We start from the raw sequence: 22,130 nt of genomic DNA on the forward strand, positions 1-22,130 counted from the left end.
ATAGTATACATTTGTAAAATATTTTAACATTTCTATAGTACATATATGGTAAAGAGTATATTACCCAACTTACAATGTTTTTTTTTATGATGGTCCTTTTTAATTTTAGTTTAATGATTCTTTAATTTAACTGTGTAAAATGTATGACGGAAATAGTAAAGTCAACTGCTTAATTTATAAGCACATATTTATATTTAATTCGTGATTATAGCAGTGCAATGATTAAATCCGAAACTGGAAATTCATAATGCTAACTTTGGATTGGGATAAAAAGGTCCGCTGAGATTTCTTGTTAACACTTTGAAAAAATAACAAGAATAGCATGTAAGTATTTTAACGATTTGAAATCAATTAGTTAATGTTACTAAATTTACTAAATTAATGCAAATGATTATTATGTTTACCCTTTAAGTGACATAGAAATATTGCCGTATGTTAGCGATTACAGGTAATTATAGTGATGTTACCCCGAATTCTTTTTTGGGAGGCGCTAATGACCAATTGTTTTTGTATTTGTCTTATTTTAGTTTGTCTTCAGCTTATTGCTTTTACAGTGCTTAAGTCATATACTGTAAATATGAATAATTTAACAATGAGGGAGCTTTAACCCCCTCTTATTGATTAAATCACTGAGTATTCGAAATTTCTTTAATGCCTTATAACTAGATTGGTTTGATTATTTTTATTAATAGTTAACTATTTTTAGAGGGAGGGAGGTGGGAAGGTAACTAAATCGTCCTTCTTAATAATTTTATTCAGCTGGGAGACTACGTTCTTCTAGTTTTACAAAATTATAACAAAAAAAATCGTTTAAAAATTCAATAATATAATCCACATTTATTTTGAACTAGCCTGTAAAGTTCTAGTTTCGTCTATAAACAAAGGACTTGAAAGAGAATTTTAAGAATTTCCAGTTTTTTTCTAGAATTTTAATCTTGATATTGAAATTAATTCATATTGATTTTTATAACTATTATGTTTTTTTTTTGTTATTGTCATTTTATAATTTACTTTAAAACACTACTATAAGTAAATATTACAATTTATTAAATGAATTTTTTTAATCGAAATATATAATAAATAGTTACTATTTACAAAAATTAAAATCATAATGATTTCTCAATGAGTTTAGCAACATTTACATTTTTTATAATTGAATAGTGATCTCCTTCAACAAAATGAACGACTACTTTCTGTTTGAAATACTGTAAAAAATTAACAAGTGTGAATGATTCATTAATATGAACAAATAAATAAGTTAATTCAGGGGCATATTTACGGGAAGGGAGTTTTAGGTTTAAACTCACATTGGATACCTCTACAAAATATATAAAATTCGAAACAATGTTAAGGGTATAAGAGATATTTTTTTTATGTAAAATCTCACCCAGAAAATTGTTTAGATATATCACTGAGTTATTTATAATAAAGTATAGAAAATTACGTTTGAAAGTTCGTAGTCTTCGGATAATGGTAAACTGTACTCAATAGGACGAATCAATACTGCAGGAGATTTTAAATGACCAGTAGGATTTTCTTTATAATTAATTATTGCTTGAATTTTGTTATAAACTGATGTTAATAAATGCTTTTGATATTCTTTGCTATATTGTGCATCTTCAGGAGTTAAGTTTACAAAGAATTGCATACGCTCTTCCCAGCTGTTAAGACTATAAAGATTCTTTTCGTGCTAAAACAATATAAAGGTACATCGATTAGTAGTAAATATATATGTATATATTAGCGTCAATTGAAAAAATAGTCTTACTTGTTTTTTATTACTTGGCCAAACAAGGTCTAAAAATCTCAAAATTAATTTTACTTGAATGTCATTTTCTTCAGATTCGTTTCCTTTGAAAGCAATTTTAGTAATTCCTTTTAGGAACAAAGGTGAACTGTCAATTAGCCATAATTTCACAGAACGATTACTTTGTTCTAATAATTTTGTAAGTTCAAGTGCAATTAAACCACCAAACGAATATCCAAGAAGTAAAACTTCTTGGCCTATTGATACTCGTGCTTCGATCAACTAAAATATAAATGTTTATTTAAGATCTTACTTTTTCATAACATTATTATGAGAAATTTATTTCTACTAAATAACTAACCAAAAAATAGGATAGTGCCATTTCTTCAATTGTTTTTGCTTCACTTTCTAAATTATACTGTATACATAATATTTGTATATTTAAATTACTGGATAAAGGTTCCATAATTGTTGCAATGCCTTCTAGACCCGGGATAACAAATAATGTACGGTGACTACTAACTGGTTGTTCTATATTAGAACCATTATCACTTAATGAAGGAATACGTATTAAAGAATTATATGCAGTTGATTCATCTCCGATTGCTTGGATTAAATAATTAAGACCTATTTCTGATAATTTTGTTATAGATTCTAATGGAGTGGATGTTTCATTATTTGTATTTTCTTCTTTACCTGAGGCCTCAATTTCTTGTAATTTAGCAAAAGTCATACCTCTAATATCTTGAGGTGTTAAGAACACTTCAAATTGTCTTTCCAAAGTTTGTTTTATTTCTACTGCCATCATAGAATCCATTCCAAGTTCAGCTAGGGTAGAATGTAAACTTATAGTTTTCAGATCTTTAAGACCAAGAATATTAATTACAGTATCAACTATAGTTCCTGCGCTACTTCCGGTTGCTCTTTTCTCTGCAACTACCATACTAGAAACAATTGGATACTGCTTTTGACTTAATAAATTATCTAATACTTCTAAACAATTTCCAATTTTTTGTTGTAATGTTCCCCCAATGACTACTTCTTGATTATCCTCAGCCATATCTGCAACTAATCCTACTTCACCTACTGCCCCCCATTCAACAGCTAATGCAGGTAATCCATCAGCATGGCGAGATTCACATATTCTTTCCATGACCGAGTTTGACATACCATAATTAGTTTGGCCAGCATTTCCTCGGCCACAACTAACACTAGAGAATATAACAAAATATTCAAGTTTTGGACACAAAATTCTTGAAAATTCATCAAGATATTTTGTGGCAATTGATTTTGGTCCTGCGGAAGCCTTAAAGTCTTCTTCAGTTTGATTTTCAAATAAAGCGTCTCTTAAAACCTTATATAATAAACTATGCATTTGAAAAATGTCTTTATTTTATTAAATTATAAGTTATATGATTTACCACTGCAAGATTAAATATGGCTGAAACTGGTCCCATCTCATTAGCTTGCAACAATAATTGCTCGACACCTTCTTTGGTTGTAATATCTGCAGTTGATATAACTACTTTAACGCCATAAGATTCCCACATTCGTTTTCTCATTGCTTGATATCCATTTCGTATTCCAGTTCTTGAAGTTAAAACTACATTTCGCGCTCCTCTCAAAACCATCCAATCAGCTAGTTCAAGACCAAATCCTCCAAGTCCACCTATTGATCACAATCTACGTTTAATGACAAATTATCAGGCATTTTATACGTTAAAATTACGTTTGAACTCAACATTTTTTTATAAAAATAATTTTATATGTATTAACTTAAATGTAAATTATCATCTAAAGAATTAAAAGCATTATATTTAAAGAGAGTGATAGAGTATTATGACACTCCCTTCAAACAGGTGCTATTCTTTTTAATGATTTATATTTTCTATCCAATTACATTGTTAATTTTTTTTAATGTTTATTTATAAGAAATATTAAAAATGGTCATCTTACTTTTTTAAAAAAGTGACATGTTTTGTTTCGTACTATGCAATGTTAGCTTGATTGGTTATTTAATAAAAGCAAATAATTAAATAGTATACATACATATGTAATATCAAGTGTATATTAATTTATAACTATTTTTAGGCATTCGGTATTGCCCAACGCAACTTTATTGGTAATAAAATAGCTGCTGCGGATTACGCACATACGTACACGAGAATGTTATGTATAACAGCTACTGCTTGAAAACCATTAGTTTGAACTACCCGTTTTTGTTCCATCAGTACAACGAAACTACTGATGCAATAATAATTCTGAAAACAGATCTGAATTNGAAACTACTGATGCAATAATAATTCTGAAAACAGATCTGAATTCAGTATCATATCACTTAAATATCGTACTGGTCACTTATTAAAAATTGTGATTCCTTCAATGTAAAAATTTATTTTGAAAAAATTTTAATTTTCAAAAATGTTAAGGCGTCTGGGTACCGACCGCTTTTTAGTCAAAAACAACCCGTTTTTATTCCATCAGTACGACGTAACTAATGATGCGATAAGAATTCTGAAAACATATCTGAATTCAGAATTATGTCACTTAGGTATCGGTCAGGCCATTTTTTTTAATTTTTGATGTTTTTAACCCTTAAGTATAGTTTACATTTTTGAATAATTTTAATTTTTTCAAAATAAATTTATGCGTCGAAGGAATCAAAAATTAAAAAAAATGGCCTGACCAATACCTAAGTGATATAATTCTGAATTCAGATATGTTTTCAGAATTCTTATCGCATCAGTAGTTACGTCATACTGATGGAACAAAAACGGGTTGTTTTGTACGTTTAAACTAATGAATTTCAAACAGTAGCTGATATATCTGACATGCTCGTGCGCGTATGCGCGTTATCCGCAGCAGCTATTTTATTGCCCATAGTGTTGCATAGGGAATACCGACTGCCTAAAAATAGTCACAAATGTATACAGTAGAACTCCAATTATCCGAACTCCGACCATCCGAATCGCCGATTATCCGAATCACTTTCAGAAAAAATCAGAAAAAAATTTGTCCAAAGTCCGCGGCGTCAGTGTAGGCACAACACGTGGTAAGAGTTCCCACTCCAGTTCCGGCGCATTGCAGTCACCTGTCATTGTTTGTTTTGATTAGTCAGTGAATGGGTCCCGGTCCCCATTAATTCGGATAATTGGAGTTCTACTGTAGTTGATTTTACATTTGTATATATGATATTTGTTTTTATCTAATGACTGACAAAGCTATAATTGCATGATACGAAACAAATTTTGTTGTTATATTCCTATACAGGGTGTTCAGTAAGTCAGGAAACGGGTTTCTATTGTTCTTATTGTTACAAACAATGAGAACAATAGAAACCCGTTTCCTGACTTACTGAACACCCTGTATAAGTGTCGCTAAATAAAAGGTCATAAAAAACTATTGCTATCAAAAAAAAATTTTAAAATATTAAAAGTAATGTATTAACATAATATAAGTGGCCANTTTTTTTTTTTTTTTTTTGGGGGGGGGGGGTTTATTTCATATTAAATTTTTACTATTTAATATTTAAAAATCTATTTTTTTTTTAATTAATTGATAATATTATAAACAAAGTGTAAAAAATAATTTTAAATTATACCTTTACTTTACTTATGAATAATTTTTTTTTTTGGATCTTGTGGGGGGGTGTAAACCCCTAAACCCCCCTGTGATGACGCTACTGTAGGTGACACCAAAAATAAATCTGGTGAGATATGTATATATAAAAATAATTTTCATACACTTTCTCAGCTTCCATAGAAAACTGAGAAGGTATTAGTTTTACTATGATATAATTTTGGCTTGTGTCTATCCATATCTGTGCCTATTGGATTGTTATTATTCAATAATACGCCAAAAGATCAAAAAATGTATCTTGTTGATGTATTAGCATTATAATTTAATAATTTTCAGTTAAATCTGCCTCAATAACGTATTTTTCTCAGTCGCACACTATGTTATGAACTTCATTTGAAATGTACTCATACATAAATTGCTTGATCATCAAATAACAGGACAATATAAAAGTAAAATATAGTAAAAAAACAATATATAAAAAGCAGTTCTTTAAATGTATGACTTCAAACATTTATTAATAAAGTGTACTTTTAGGTATGGTAATTGATAAAATTGAAAAAAAAATGAAGTGTGGAATAATATGTGACCACTATTAGAAAAGTTCTACATGGATTGTGTATTACCAGAGATAATTGACTCTCGTTTTAACAAAGAACTTCCCATAAGAACAGGCTTATAAAACTTAAATATCATACTGTGTAAATAATTTAATTTTGTATATTGATTTCTTAAAATTCAAATTAAAGTTTTTTTAAAATTTTATAACTTCAAAATAATTGATATGGATGTCAAATGATTTAATGTGTTTTCTGTAAATATTTAGTTTTTCTTACTCATCGTAAATAAATAATTTAATTATTTCTATAATTAATTAAAATTTGTGAAATCATGACGCGTCAATAAGTAATTACGGTGAGGCTGGTGCTAAACTATGGTTTTTATACTACATAAAATAAACGTGCGTCGTTATTAAATCAATATAATCGTATAACATCAAAAAGTAAGGTAGGTACATAAGCGGTTTTGTTATCGACTATAACACGACGAAAATACTCCCAATAATGGATACTCACACTAATAATCATTTACTTCTCACACAATGACACTGCGTAACATGTAAAATTCGCAAAATTGCCTATATTCGACCCCTGAAAAAAGGTCGGTACACAGACGCCTTAAAAGTATTTGTGAACTATTTTTGCGCTTCTCCGAGTAGAAAATAAAGTTAAATTAAAGAAATAAATATCTCATAGTAATTGGCTTATTTCTTAAATGTTAAAAGTGAGAAAAGTAACATGTTATTTCTTTATAGTATTGAATAGTGTATTTTATGTTGTTACCAATACTGTTTTAATGTATATTAATACTTTAATGTATTATTTACCTTCTAATACTGTGATAATTAAAAAGAATATTTATAATTATTTTGCACAAACACACCTTAAATAAATATACAAATAAAAAATTACATAATTACCACAAACTATACAAGTTGATATTTCATTAAATAATACTCGTGGATATACTGTCATATTCTTTGGATCTGGTTTGATTATGTTTTCTTCTTCTTCTGGTCTACACTTAATTATTACTTTTCCAATATGTTTACCAGCTCCCATGTATCTGAAAGCATGCTCTACTTGATCTTGTTCGAAGACTGTGCGAATTAAAGGCTTAATAGCATCTTTATTCAAAAGTTCTTGAACTCCGTCTTTCAATACTTGTCTTAATTCTACAGTACTATAGAACAAAGAGTCCAACATAACACCATGGAAACTTATTTCTTTTAAGAAGAGTTCCATTCCTAGTATATGGCATTAATTTAAATTAATATTTAGCAGAATCAAAGAGATTTATAAAGAAAACTTTTAGCCGAAAAAACTTACCTAGCAGACTGTTATTTGCCAAATCGAATTTTCCAATTTCCAGAAAACGTCCACCAGTAGCCAAACATCTTACAGATGCTATTAGTTTTTCCTCGGCTAAGGAATTTAATACTATATCTACTCCTTTACCATCAGTTTCCATCATAATCATTTGCTCAAATGAAGTATCTCGTGAATTTCCTATATGACTTTCTGGTATCTAAAATTTTTGTTTGTTTTTTTATAATTAAGTTTATTAATTGAATAAAAAATTATTACTTGTGGGAAGTTATTTCTAATAAATTCTCTTTTTTCTGGTGTTCCTACTGTAGTGAAAATATTACATTCGTAAAATAGTGCTATATTTATTGCAGCTTGACCAACTCCGCCTGTTCCAGCGTGTATTAAAACCGAATCTCCATGTTTAATGCGACCGTTGACTAAAAAAGCATAAAATACCTGAAAGAAATAATTATAAAATTATAGTAAATTTTTAAATATAGTTATTCATATTTATTAAAATATTTTTTATACTGTTCCATAAACCACTGGGACAGTGGCTGCATCTTCCAATGACCATTTATCGGGTACTTTCCAACTCATCAATTTATCTACTTTCACCAGATTTGACAGTCCTCTAGTAGGTGATATTCCCATAATTTTTTCTCCTAGTATGTTTCGCCCAGAATACTCAAAACCGATAACAGTCTCCTGATCTAATCGACCTTTAGCGACTATTTCTGGAGCAAGTTTTCCACTTGCTAGCATAATGTCTCGGAAGTTCAAAGCTGTGTAATATATATGAACAATATCTAATTTATTTTTTTCTGTTACTTTTATTGGACCAGCAATCCATTTTAAAGAAGAAAGATCCCCTCGAATAGTAGAATTGACGTATGCATGTTCACACTCCACTAATGAAGGAGGTTCAAGTAACAAATGTCTGTAAGAGCCCCATGTATTATTTTTTAATACATTCAGAGCTAAATTTTTTTTAAGTTGAGATTTGTAAAATGGATTTTCTAAAGAAAAATCTGGTGCATTTGAGTCCATTATAAAAAAACACCTGAAAAAATTTACTAATAAAATAAATAAATTTTAAAAGCTAATTTCAATTTCTTTGGGATCATAATTTTTGAATTTATAATAGACCAATTTTTACTGTCGTTAATTTTACAAACCTCGTTCTTTCACCTCCTGGCTCTTTTCTAATGCAGTTAAATAGTCCAATAATACCATTTGATTGCTCTTTTTCAGCAAGAAGAATCACTTTTCGATCCTTGTTTACATCGTCAGGTTTCAAAATATTTTGTAATGAAGAGAGCCATGAAAATTCAGAGCTCGATATTTTTACAACAATTGGATTATCAGTTTGTTCTACTGGCTAATCAAATGAATACATTTTATTACTATTTGTACTATCAAAAACTAAACAATAGTTATGTTAAATAGGGGACTATTAAAAATGGATCTTACTTTTTTTCATTATTTATTGCCGTTAATTTATTTCATTATTATAATAATAATGAACTTAATAAAAATATTTGTTTAAAATCATTATTTAATTTCTTGGTCTAGGAGAAAAGGGACTTTAAGGAGGCTGAAACCCTCAGTTGGTCGTGTGATTTCAGAATATTAAATTTGTCGCGCGGTGTAATAATTTTCTGTAATTAAAATCTACTTGTTAAATTAACAAGTTTTGTAAAATTATATTTAATTATAAAGAGAATATTAGAGAATTTAATATTTTATTTTGAAATTTTCTCTTACATTTTTTCATTTGCAATGTACAATGCAGTTTTTGAAAATTTAATAATATAAATAGTATATAAAAAATATATTATTGTTAAAATTGCTATAGTTTTTAGTACCAAAGCACTCAAGATAAATTTATTTTTAACGAACTCATGCATAATATGTAAATAACATATAATAAAATTTTCAATATAAACGATATAACAGTGAAAACACTACTCCACTGCGGAGAGTAAATTTTTGTCGAAAAATAAAACTTAAATTGTTAGTATAGAACATATTAGTTGATAAAACGCTAAGCCAATTCATCTAATACTTATATAAATCATATCCCATGCGAATGTCTAAAGGTTAAGTCAAAAATATTTATATATTAATTATAATTAAAAATATGATTAAAACACTTACAAGTTTAATATAATATTCTATAGTTATAATAATAAACTAAATTTCATTATAAATGAAAAATATTTTATTATTTTAATATTTATTGGCTAAAATTTTATGTTAACTTATCATTAGGACCCAGATATTAATGTTATTTCATTTTATGGTAATCATAGACGTTACTCTCCAGACACAAAATTCGATTTATTTAATGAAAAATTAAAAAATAGAACTATTATTTTGCATTTTTCCAGTAATTTCAACACATTTTAAATCACAAATAGGCAAAAATTATAATTTTTTATTAAAAAATATGAATAATTGTTTTTAGGGCATAAAGTGTGGGTCTTTCTTATCAGTGATTTTTTGTTTGAATTAAAATAAATATTTTAATTTTGATTCAATAAACATTAGTTTAATCGTTTAGAAATATAGAAAAGTCGCAAATTGTTTTTAAATATATTTAAAATTTACTTTTTTAATTCAAAAGTAATTATTGAAGTTAACTTAACATGCTCAATTCATCTTAATCATAGGGTTTAGATGCATATTTAATAACCTATATTGGGTAAAAGTTTTATTATCGAACTACCAAAACACGAAATTCAACAGAAAAATCGAAATGATTAATATTAGAAAAAAAAGTTGTTTTAAACATAAAACTTGAATAGTTACATTGAAAAACTAATAAAAAAAGTATTAAACCTAGGTTACTCTGTAGAAAATTTTTTTAATTAATTTGTCAAGTTATTAAAACAATTCAACTCAGTCATATTACTTGGTTCAAATAACTATCATATATTTTATAATATATTATGACCTTGTATATATTTATGTTAGTTAGTTTCTAAATGTCAAAAAATCTACTTTGTTAACTGTAAGTCTAGATGACGACATGTTAGGAAGACTTTATAAAAAAAATAATAATAATAATATATAATAATGTAGAGTACATTTTTTTAGCAATCATTATAATGTATGCATTTAAATATATCATAAACATTTATAGATTATAATATATATGACAATGGTGGGCTTAACTAGTTAAAAAGTTAATTTTTTTAACTTTTCAATTAACTAATTAATTATTTTTCTTATAAACTTTTTAACTTAACTAATTTAATTTTCTGTTGAAATAACTTAGCTTTTTCAGTTAATTAGTTAAAATAACAGTTAAGTTAAATTCAATATTTCATAAAAAAATGTATGTCTTTATACGTACGTGTACGTGGTTTAAAATTTAAAAAAAATGAAAATTCCCCCCAAATATTATATTTATATAATAATAATTATAATTTCCTGAATTTTTTCAGACATGTATATAATTTTTAACTGATTATTTTAATAATTAGTTTTGTTAATTAATTTTTTGTTATTTTTAATATTTTTTTCCTAATTTTAAAAGGTATGATGAGTTATATGATAGGCTAGGAACAAAGGAAGGTAAAAAATAAGTCTATAGATTTGAAAAAGTAAGGGAAAAAGGTATAAAGATTATCACTATGTAAGGTGTATAAAATGTGTTGATAATAGGGTACTATTGTATGATGATGTGAAAAAAGTGGAAAAAGTATTTTGAAAAGTTATTGATTGAGGAGTATCCAAAAGAGACATTATAGGATATCTGTTGGAACGAGAGACTCATAGATTTAATTAGTGAGAAAAAGGTATGGGAGGCTATGGAATCAATGAAAAAGAATAAAGCAGTGGGGCCAGATGAAGTGTCAGTAAAAGTATGGAAAATATTAGGCGGTGTTGGTATAAGGTGGTTGAAGGATCTTTTAAATAAAATCTTATTAGAAGGGAAATCCCAAATTAATAGAGGAATAGTAGTGTGGTGCCGATATTTAAAAGTAAAGGAGACAAACAGAAGTGTGGAAATTAAAAAGACAAAAATCGTATGAGTCATAATATATATATTTTGGAAAAAGTAATAGATAAGAAAATGAGAAATGAGACATCGGTATCTAATAACCAATTTATATTTATGCCTGATAAGTCAATAATGGAGCCATTATTTTGTGTGAGACAACTAATAGAAAAGTTTAGGGAAAAGAAGAAAAAGCTGTGTATGGTATTTATAGATTTGAAGAAAGCATATGATAGCGTACCGAGAAAGGTTCTAAAGTGGGCGAGAAAAGGTGAATTAATATAATAGAGGATATGTATGATGGCACTTGTACTAGGGTAAAAAATGTGGGAGGAGTAACAGAAGGTTTTCGGATAAGAGTAGGAGTGCATCAGGGATCTGTTTTAAGTTTTTACTTATTTTCTATAGTGATGGATGAAATTACTAGAGAAATACAAGGAGATGTGCCGTGGTGCATATTGTTCACTGACGATATAGTATTAATAGGAGGAAATTAATCAAAGGTTAAAGTTATGGAGATCAGTTCTTAAAGGAAAGGGATTAATAAGTAAGAGTAAGACAGAGTATATAGAATACGACTATGATAAAGGAAAACACAAGGTAGGTGATATAAGGAGACCAGTGACAATAGGCGAGGACGTGATCGGAAAGGTAGAAAGTTTTAAGTATTTAGGATCAGTTGTGTAAAATAGCGGTGGTATTGACGAGGATGTAAGACACAAGATTAAGTGAGGGTGATTGAAGTGGAGAGAAGCGTCTGGTGTGTTATTCGATAAGAGAATTCTAATAAGGTTGAAAGGTAAGTTTTATAAGACTGTAGTAAGACCAGCAATAATGTATGGTTCACAGTGTTGGGCGGTTGACAAGAAAGTAAAGCAGAGAATGAGTACAGTAGAGATGAGAATGCTTAGATGGATGAGTGGAGTGACTAGAGAAGATAGGATAAGGAACAAACATATAAGAGTAAGTATAGGTGGAGCGTCAATCGGATGGGAGAAAATAGACTTGGATGGTTTGGTCATGTTATGAGGAGAGGAATTGGAAGCTTTAAGAACAGTTATATAAATGAATGTTGAAAGAAGAAGAGGTAAAAGAAGACCAAGAAAGAGATGGAGTGATGTTATTGAATGTAATAAGAGGACAGCTGATGTGAGCGTAGAGGATGTGGGAGATCGTGTCAAGTGAAGTTTAGGATACAGGTAGCCAACCCCAAGTAGTTTGGATTAAGGCGAGGAAAAAGAAGAAGAAGATTTAACTTTAAAAGTTGAATCGATTCTTTGCTTTCTCTTACATCACTGACCAATAAAAATGATTTTAAGAGATTTAGCCAAAAAATTAATTTAAAATGAAATAAACTTTTTTTTAACTAGTTAAGTTTATGTACTTTTTAATTATTTCCATTAACTTGCCAATCTTTGATATATGGATATACTAAGATATTATCAATTATTTACATACTTTTAATTTTAATTGTAATTTTTAAATTCTTTTAAATTTTTGATTTTCTATTTTATAAATATTTATTTACTATGATCAATTTGAATCGCCTAGAGATCTAAGTGATAAAAAATTTAATTGATTAACTTAAAAGTTAACTGAATTAAAAGTTTGAGAAATAATACTTTCTCAATTTTGTTGGCTTTGGGAAATATTGATTTATAGCACTGTATTTAATTAAAATATGGATCATTTTTTTTTTATTTTTACATTTATCTTACTTTTTCAAAATTTCACTTAGATCCCTTCAGTTGCAAATGCCTCATTAAATACCATAAACTATTTTTTTAGTTTTATAGCATTATAATATTTAATTTTACAAAAATATACGAGCTTTACTTGTATTTTTTTGTCAGTATTCCATTGTACAAAAATAAAATCATAACATAAAGTAATTTACTTTCTTAACAAGCAAAAGTCTCTCTCCTTCTAAAGTTGTATCAAAGCAAACATCAACGCGATTTTCTGGTATGACTGAATTTAATTTTTCACGAGATAATAAAAATCCGTCTGGTTTGAGAGTATTGAAAATTTGGTCCAATAAATCTTTATCTTCTAGAACTTCAGTTGCAACAACTAAATAGGCAGATTGATCAGCAGATAATTTTTTGTCATCAATTGTAATGTTTGATGGTAAATCGGTCAATTGAGGATTGTTTCCATTTGAATAAATAGAAACCTCAGGCTATTTATATTAAGTGTCATATAGTAAATTTTAATTATAAAACTATTAGTATTATTTATTGCTTCGTTTTACCTGCAAAAGTGGCAAATCTGCTAAGACATTCAAAATGATAGGACTGATTACATGAATATCAGAATTTATTAACTTATTTAAAATTTCTATAGTTTTAATATTAATCCCCATCACATTTTCTATAATCAAATGTAATGAAATTCGAACGACATCTTCCAAAGTGTATTTCTAAAAATGTTTCTTATTTTATTATAGATATTATATTTCGACCAGTAGTGTGAAATTACCAATTTTGAAACGTTGGGAACAAATACATATTTTTCTATAACGGGATCTGATAGTGGTTTTCTTTTAGAAATTGCATTTGCATATAAGCCTCTAATTTCAACACCTCCAGATTTTATTAAATCTATTTCTGGATAGACGTGTACAGGAATTTCTTTAAAAAAAAAATATATATATATATATAAAAAAATATTTTTGCTTAATTAGGTTATACAGTAGAACCTCATTAATCCGGACCTCATTAGTCCGGACAGCTGTCTAATATTACGAAAAATACGCAGTTTATGCCGTAGAATAAAATAAACATAAAAGCAAGTTCCTCGAATTTCCCATAAGTACATATATTCTTATCTACCGTCATTAAAGTTATTATAAACTAATATCATGTTGCAATACATATATTGTATATTATATATAGTAATTAGTATAATATAATATTCTTAAATCTATAATACGGGCATGTTTTTTGGTTATTTTGTTTAATCCGGACTTTCATTAAATCAGACAACCTAGAGCCCTTATCAGTCCGGATTAATGAAGTTCTACTGTATATATATATATATTTATATGAAATAAATATTTTAAAATTCTATACCTTATAAGCGTATCAACTTATTTTAGATTCAATGTGAAGCTGAGAAGGTTTTTTTAAATGATAACATATTTTACTGGGTTAAATTACAGAAAATGACATAACTAACTACGTAGATGGTTGATTAATGATAACTATTGAAACAGTTTTTCGAAAATCATGAATATTTTTAAAAGTAGACTGAAGGCGTAGTGCGAGTTATCTTATTTTTACCATTGCGCATCATTTTGCCACATTCCTTTAAATTTCTAAAATACTGATTCAAAAGTTATCGACATTTAAGAAAGTAAAATGTGTATGCTACCATTTAAAAAGATTAATTTATTACTCTTATAAGGGATAAGGAATAAAATGTAAAAATATTTAACTACTTATTAAACGAAAAATGAATTCTACTTATATAGGCATCTTATCTAGATAAGTCAGTACGTATCATGCTTCGATGCGAAGGAGCCGGAGTTTTTTTCTGTTCAGCTGGTCTATTCACGAATATGAGAAAATGATATTTAGCATTACATGATTGTTTTAAAATATAAGATTATTTTTAGAAAAATGATCAATGCCTTCAGCCTTTGTCAACTTGAAATTTTTATCAAGCTTTTTTAACATTTAAACAGTAGCGTGGGGGGTCTAGCATACCCCACATAAATAAAAACGGATGTATTACATTGCATAAAAGGTGTACATAGATATAAATTTAGAAGATGGTTTTTATAGTAATATTGAATCGATTTTCACAAATAAATACCTTCGAAAAAAAAATGTATGACTTAAAATATTCATAAAAATTGAAATGGGTCATATTTACCCCCACGCAACTTTTTTTTGGACTTGTATTTTTTTCAAAATATCGTTTTATCGTAAATGCAATGTTATAATCGATATAATATTGTGGAATTGGAATTATGTGGATCTACCACCGACTGTGCAATTAAGTTTTAATAATAAATAATCCATTGAGAATTTCCACTACTCGATGATACGGAATAATAAGAACAAAACATGTAATAAATACATCGTGTATATTAAACAGTATGCAAAGATTGTTGGGAGAAAAATCAATATTCAACAGATTCAGAATAATTGTATATACTCGTATCATAATAATTAAATGTATTGTAATTATTACAATATATATTATATATAATTGTTATATTATTGTTATATTATTAATATATATATTATATTAATAATAAAAAAATTCAATTCAGAAAAATGATTATATAAATGTAAATACACATAAAACTAATAAATATAAGTCGTGTTTGAGCTCAAAGAAATACAAGAAAAGTTAATTAATATACATTTTCTAATAATAAAAGCTTTTGTTTTGCGTCTTAAAAATAAGATTTTGCAGTTAAAATAATTTTTTTACAAACCAAAAATTTTAATAAAATTTTGAAAATTAAGTTTTTTTTTGTAATATAATTTTGTAATTTATTTATTTTTAATTTTTATCCATATTTATACATTATATGGTAACAAATAATGTCTTTGAATTAAAAAAAATGAACTTTTTTATACATATTTTATACTTTTTTAGAAATGGCGTCTGATAGACCCCCACGCGACTATGAACGTTAAAAATAGGCACGCGTCTGCTAAAGGGTTAAGTCCGTTCACATTGTTATATTTGATTATCATTTTGTGGGTGGGCATTACAACTTTGTTTATATTTTATGTTTCATTAAAAAAAAAACAAAATTACATGGTTATTGCAATTGGATTTTAATGTTGTATTAAATGGTAATTAGTTATTATTGAGTATAATTTTAAATACACATTTATATTTTATAATTTTGTTTTATAGTTTTTTTACATCACTCCATTTATATAACTGTTCTTAAAGCTTCCAATTCCTCTCCTCATAACATGACCAAACCATCCAAGTCTATTTTCTCCCATCCGATTGACGCTCTACCTATACTTACTCTTATATGTTTGTTCCTTATCCTATCTTCTCTAGTCACTCCACTCATCCATCTAAGCATTCTCATCTCTACTGTACTCATTCTCTGCTTTACTTTCTTGTCAACCGCCCAACACTGTGAACCATACATTATTGCTGGTCTTACTACAATCTTATAAAACTTACCTTTCAGCCTTATTAGAATTCTCTTATCGTATCCAACAAGGAAAGACTGGTAAAATATATTACAAATGTAATTAATAAATGCATACTATTATATAAGATATTCTTTAACGATCAGTGTAGAAATAATGTTTGATAACTACTAAAAAAAAAATTTATAGCTCATTGAAACAGAGTATTGTTGACTCCGATATTACAAAAATTAAATTAGTGATAAATTTTCATTTTGAAACAAAATCCTTAAACAATTATAAAAAACAAATAGTTGATCAGATAAAAAAATTATAAGACCAAATTTTTTTAAAAATTTTTCTTTTATATCATCAAACCAAAAATAAGGGTTCCCAATAACAAAATTAAAGTTTATATTTTTTAACACTAAAAGGATGAAAAAAAAAATATTTTACTACATTTTATTGTATTAAACAATTTTGTTCTTTACAAAATTTTGAATTTCCAATTGAATCTTAATCGACCACTCTATATACATATATATATATATATATACAAGGCCGAAATTGAGGTCCCGGTACTCAAGTTATGAAATCATTGCTTCACCTTTCTATTTTTCCTAACTACCATAATTTTATGTCAATGGGGGGGAGGTCCGCATCTCGTAAATACGTCACAATTCTTCTTTTATATTATATTACATAAAAAAATTTTCTTGTATCTATTTGAAAAGAGAAATTACTATCTAACTTATCGAGATGGCCTACTAAAATTTTGGGCCCAAGATAGCTGCCTCGTTTACCTAGGTCAAAATACGGTCCTGTATAAATATTTATCGTTTTATAAATGATCGAATTAATAATATATATATATATATATTAAGTATGTGTAAATGGAAGTATATCAAGTTGATTTATATTGATTGTATATCAAGTAAATATTATCATATTTAACATATTTACCAGGATTTTCAGTTGACAGTTTTTGTAAGATTGAATTATGTTTTTTAACATTAATGACGAGTTTTTGAATAGAAGTTGGAACAAAAAGGCCTCTGGTGTCTTCTTTCAGTATTTGAATTTGTAACATATTGTCCATAAATGCTACCCAATTATTAAACCAGCTAACTTTTCCAACGGTAGCTATTAATGTTAATTATTTACAGTTTGTTATGTGTTCTGATTAAATAATTATTGAAACATACCATCCAAGTTGACTCGTGTCAAACTTCTGAATAGTCCTTTATAATTATATCCTCTAAGTCTCAATTCTTTATATATATCTTTACCGACCAGATCGCAATCATCTTCTTTATTATTGTGAGGAGGTACATCAATCATCAATTTATTAATATCAGTTGGAACATATATACGACCAGTAACAACAACTGCTCCACTTTCAACAACTTCAAATGTACCACTTCCTTTTTGTACCATAACAGTCAGATCTAGAGCTCCTTCTTTTGGAATATTAGTTGCTCTTAGAAAACGAACATCCTCAAAGACTACAGGAATCTCAGAATGAAGTTCTCCACGCATCAATGCTAGTGTTTCCCATGCCAAAAGCTAACACATATAAATTCATAGTAAAAATTCTTAAATGAATTTATAGTATTAGTTTCATTAAGTAACTTACAAGATATCCAGTTGCAGGGTAAAGGTTTCTGCCATCAATGACGTGACCGGACAAGTACTCGTATTCATCATCTTTCAATGAAATTGTGATATTACGTTCACCAGATTTAATTTTATCTTGAACTCTGTACATAGTGACAAACCAATCTTCTGAATGATCCCACCGTACTAATGGTGCAATCATTGGAGTACCTCGACTGACCGGAAATTCGACATCTGGATAAAGACTGCTCAATTTTGGGTTTAATCCAACCTCAAACATACTAAAGATAATTTGTTTTATTCATTAAATAATTTGTTTTTATTTAAATTTAATCTTACTTTCCTAGAGCAGTAAATAAATATTCAAGTCCATCATCGTATTTTTTATTTATTAAATCGATGTTTGTAAACTTTTTCATCGAATGTTTTAGTATATTCTGTAAAATTCCATGTGGACCTAATTCAACTAACAATGCATTATTTGGTAAATGTTTTAAAGCTTCCTCAAATAGTACAGTATTCGATAGAGAATTAGCAAAATATTCAGTAGAACAGTACTTAGAACTGTCTGTATCCCAATTAGCTTCAGATATTGAACTACTGATCCATTTTTGAGTTCTTAATTTGGGGTTAGGAATAATTTTTTTTAAATATTCATTTATTTTTGGTGTAACTTTATTAAATGATTTTGAATGGTAAGGTATGTTATTTAAGTTGATTATTTGAGTGGATATATTTTTAGATTTTAATTGAGAAACAGTGTTTTCAATTTGTTCTTTTGGTCCTAAAATAGTACAATTATTTTCAGAGTTATGCCAAATTATTTCAATATTTTCGGAAAGTAATTCTTTTATTTCTCGATGCCCAATATCAACAAATGCTATAGCTCCATTTGATAATTTTGTATTTAAGGTAGCAAGACCTAAATAGTAAGAAATCTTAATTGTTTCCTCAGCTGTAAGACATCCATCAGCATATGCACATGCAATTTCTCCTAATGAATGTCCAACTAAAAAATCTGGAGAAATTTTTAGAACACACATAATATCATATAATGCGACCTAAAAAAAATTAAATTAGAGTAAGATAAGTTGTTAATATATAGGGTGTTTAGTAAGTAAGGAAATGGGTTTCTATAGTTATCATTGTTTGTAATAATTGACCTGTTTCCTTACTTACTGAACACTTATATCAACACTCTTTACATATATTATATATATAGAATGCCCCACTAGATTTTAACATAACTTTTGATCCAAAGAATATTTCGCGCTACTTATTTTTTAAAATAATTTTACAGTTTAAAAATATGTTAAAAGCATACTTTTTATTATTTGTCTATAATCTTATTTCAGCGTATATAATAGACAGTGACAACCAAAATGGTAATTGCGCGGTTCTAAAAACATAACATTACAGAAGCTCCGCATTAGTTGTTTTTCTTATGATGGCAAAATAGCGTGTACCTTTATGGTAATAAAAGGGAGCTTTAACCCTCAATTATCATAATATTATTTAATGAAGGTAATGGTTGGGCTTTGGCTATTTATGGAGGTAAATATATTTCGTATATGTACAAAATATATTATATATAATTATATAATATATGTTTCGTACATATATCTTTAATAATATTGATCAAATGTTTTAAAATTATCTTGAGAAAATATTCTAAAAAAGTTTTAGTTAAACATTGTTAAAAGATTATATTTAAAATACTTTCCTAAATGTTTTGCATAAAATTTTTTGGAAATATTTTATAATCATCGATTTTAAAATTAATCATACCTTATATTATTAAAACATTATAATCTCGATATAATTATTTGACCTAATGGAACATTCTGCATATATATGTTGGCGTTTTTTAATTTACTTGTATAGCTGTTATTCCAACGAAAAGGTTGACGGCATTGTTAAATATATTCAAATCAAAGTCAGTTATAACTTTTATCAAATCAACACCAAATTGCCGAAGAATATTATGAGAATTATTAATCGATTCTCTAAAAACTGGTAACTTCATCAACGATTTGCCCATTCCAGACCACTGAGCTCCCATGCCAGAAAATACAAAACAGATGGGCAGTGGTTCTCCACAATAATACTAAAAAGAATAATGTTAAAATTTTTAAAACAAAAAAAAAATTTAAGTTACCTTTATGTCAATAAATTTATTTTTTGATGTCGTTTTTGATAAAATTGTGAATCCTCTGTAAATATGCCCATAAATTTCCTTTTCGTGTATATCATGAATTAAACGCACAAATTCTCTGTCTAAAGATCTTGAAGTACACTTAAAACGTTAATATAAATAAATAAACGTAAATATAAATGAATTAACTATATGAAATAACTAATTAATTAATTAATTAAAAAAAATCGTTTATACAATAGTATGCTCAAATTAAAACTCAAAAATGATTATGAATTATTTGTATTAAAATAAAAAAGGCCTATAAATCATTTCTTGGTACAAAATTAAGAACTCTTTAATAATAATTATTGAGATAGAGATCATGAAGTCTATGCATCAAAAACAATAAATTAGTATACTTAATCATGTTGATAAAATATACCTTATACCCCTATATGAATTCATTACATTTTACTATAGAATAATATTTTCACAATTTAAAAAAAAAAAAAACTTTATTATTTGAATACATATTTAGCCTTACGTCATTTAATATTACTGATACAGCTTCTTCAGTCCTTCCAGATACTGCAACCAACCTAGGTAAATCGTCATCAGGAAGTCCATTGTTAATCTTATTTTTTGGATTTGACTCAAGTAACACATGACAATTAGCTCCACCAAAACCGAATGAATTTATGCCAACTAATCCACCTTTCCATGACGTTTTATCTGCTACAACTTTGATTCGACCATTATAAAATGCCGTGATATCTTTTCTTGGTGTATGAAAGTTTATATTTGGAGGTATGTATCCAGTTTCCATAGCTATAATAACTTTTGCTACAGAGCATAGACCTGAAGCTGGTTCTGCATGACCAATATTCGATTTCACAGAACCTATAAGTAACGGTTCTGTTCGACCAGGACAAAACACATTATCAAGAGCATTCACTTCTTCTGGATCACCTACCTATTATAATTGATATATGTTGATTTATATTAATTTTTTTTTTTATAAGTAAAAATTGTATTACTTTAGTTCCTGTTCCGTGGGCTTCGACCCATGCTAATTTATTAGGAGTTATTTCACATTCTTCATAAAACTCTTCTAATAATTTTTGTTGTAATGGTCCTGAAGGATAGGTTATTCCTTGTTCTTTGTAACCATCACAATTAGTTTTGGCATGTATAAGTCTAGCATATATCCGTTTAGAATATTTAGATTTTTGTAGATAAACGACACAAACAGCTTCTGATCTTACATATCCGTTAGCTGACTCATCAAAAGATTTACATATTCCGTCCATGCATAACACTCCCAAACGAGCAAATTGAAGAGAGACGTATGGGTGAAGACATAAATTACAACCACCAACAATTGCAGCGTCACATATTCCATCACGAATAGCTTTATAAGCGTGTTCTAATGCATACAAACTCGAAGAACATGCCGAGTCAACAGTATAGCTTGGCCCTTAAGTTAGTAAAATAATAAATTAAAAAACGGTACTGTAGTTAGATTGCGGCATAGTGGAGGAGACGCAGCATAGTTGGGACGAGTATCAATATATCACTATTTAAAAAACGCCTCGGTGCAAATCTGTAGATAATATTTAATTTTAAGAGGAAATTGTTGAAAAAATTTCAAAAGCATCATCAAATCCTATTTTTTAATTATATTTTGATTACAAGTTTTATTATTTATAAGTATAATACATGAATAAATACTTATTATAGTAATTAAATTTAGTATAAAATTGATATATAATAATTTAATATTGTAATTTTTATGGAGAAATATAAAGTTATATATTTCGTTACCTCCATGGTAAACGTGTATCAAAATGTATGCAATGCTAGGCATGTTAATGATTTTCTCTAACTATTTGAAGTTAATTTGGTATTAAAAAATGAATAACTATTTTTATGATATCCCACAGATGACTTGATAAACTAATTAACAAATCTTATTTTATGGAGAAAACAAAATATAAAGTGTAAATGTAATTGAAAACAATAATATTGCCTAAAGGAGTCTAAACTATATTTTGAAATG

The 22,130-nt window shown here is 27.5% G+C and overlaps 1 protein-coding gene across 1 annotated transcript in view; it reads right to left on the reverse strand.

Annotated features, from left to right (window-relative positions):
* Positions 1-1,024: 1,024 nt before the first annotated feature.
* LOC126895965 (fatty acid synthase) overlaps positions 1,025-22,130 on the reverse strand; it is a 35,485-nt gene continuing 14,379 nt past the window's right edge. The window contains exons 5-25 of the mRNA XM_050668328.1: positions 21,109-21,548; positions 20,616-21,044; positions 20,093-20,230; positions 19,811-20,041; positions 18,274-18,995; positions 17,954-18,215; positions 17,523-17,883; positions 17,281-17,460; positions 13,685-13,836; positions 13,458-13,625; positions 13,101-13,385; positions 8,373-8,575; positions 7,726-8,257; positions 7,471-7,650; positions 7,213-7,411; positions 6,804-7,130; positions 3,169-3,416; positions 2,109-3,101; positions 1,769-2,029; positions 1,445-1,690; positions 1,025-1,205 (exon numbers count right to left, since the gene is read on the reverse strand). Of these exons, the coding sequence (XP_050524285.1) occupies positions 1,107-1,205; positions 1,445-1,690; positions 1,769-2,029; positions 2,109-3,101; positions 3,169-3,416; positions 6,804-7,130; positions 7,213-7,411; positions 7,471-7,650; positions 7,726-8,257; positions 8,373-8,575; positions 13,101-13,385; positions 13,458-13,625; positions 13,685-13,836; positions 17,281-17,460; positions 17,523-17,883; positions 17,954-18,215; positions 18,274-18,995; positions 19,811-20,041; positions 20,093-20,230; positions 20,616-21,044; positions 21,109-21,548 (6,656 nt within the window). The 3' untranslated portion in view covers positions 1,025-1,106. The remainder of the gene's footprint in view (positions 1,206-1,444; positions 1,691-1,768; positions 2,030-2,108; positions 3,102-3,168; positions 3,417-6,803; positions 7,131-7,212; positions 7,412-7,470; positions 7,651-7,725; positions 8,258-8,372; positions 8,576-13,100; positions 13,386-13,457; positions 13,626-13,684; positions 13,837-17,280; positions 17,461-17,522; positions 17,884-17,953; positions 18,216-18,273; positions 18,996-19,810; positions 20,042-20,092; positions 20,231-20,615; positions 21,045-21,108; positions 21,549-22,130) is intronic.

The sequence above is a fragment of the Daktulosphaira vitifoliae genome, unplaced genomic scaffold (assembly GCF_025091365.1).
Source record: "Daktulosphaira vitifoliae isolate Bord-2020 unplaced genomic scaffold, ASM2509136v1 Scaffold_1, whole genome shotgun sequence".
Lineage (NCBI taxonomy): Eukaryota > Metazoa > Arthropoda > Insecta > Hemiptera > Phylloxeridae > Daktulosphaira > Daktulosphaira vitifoliae.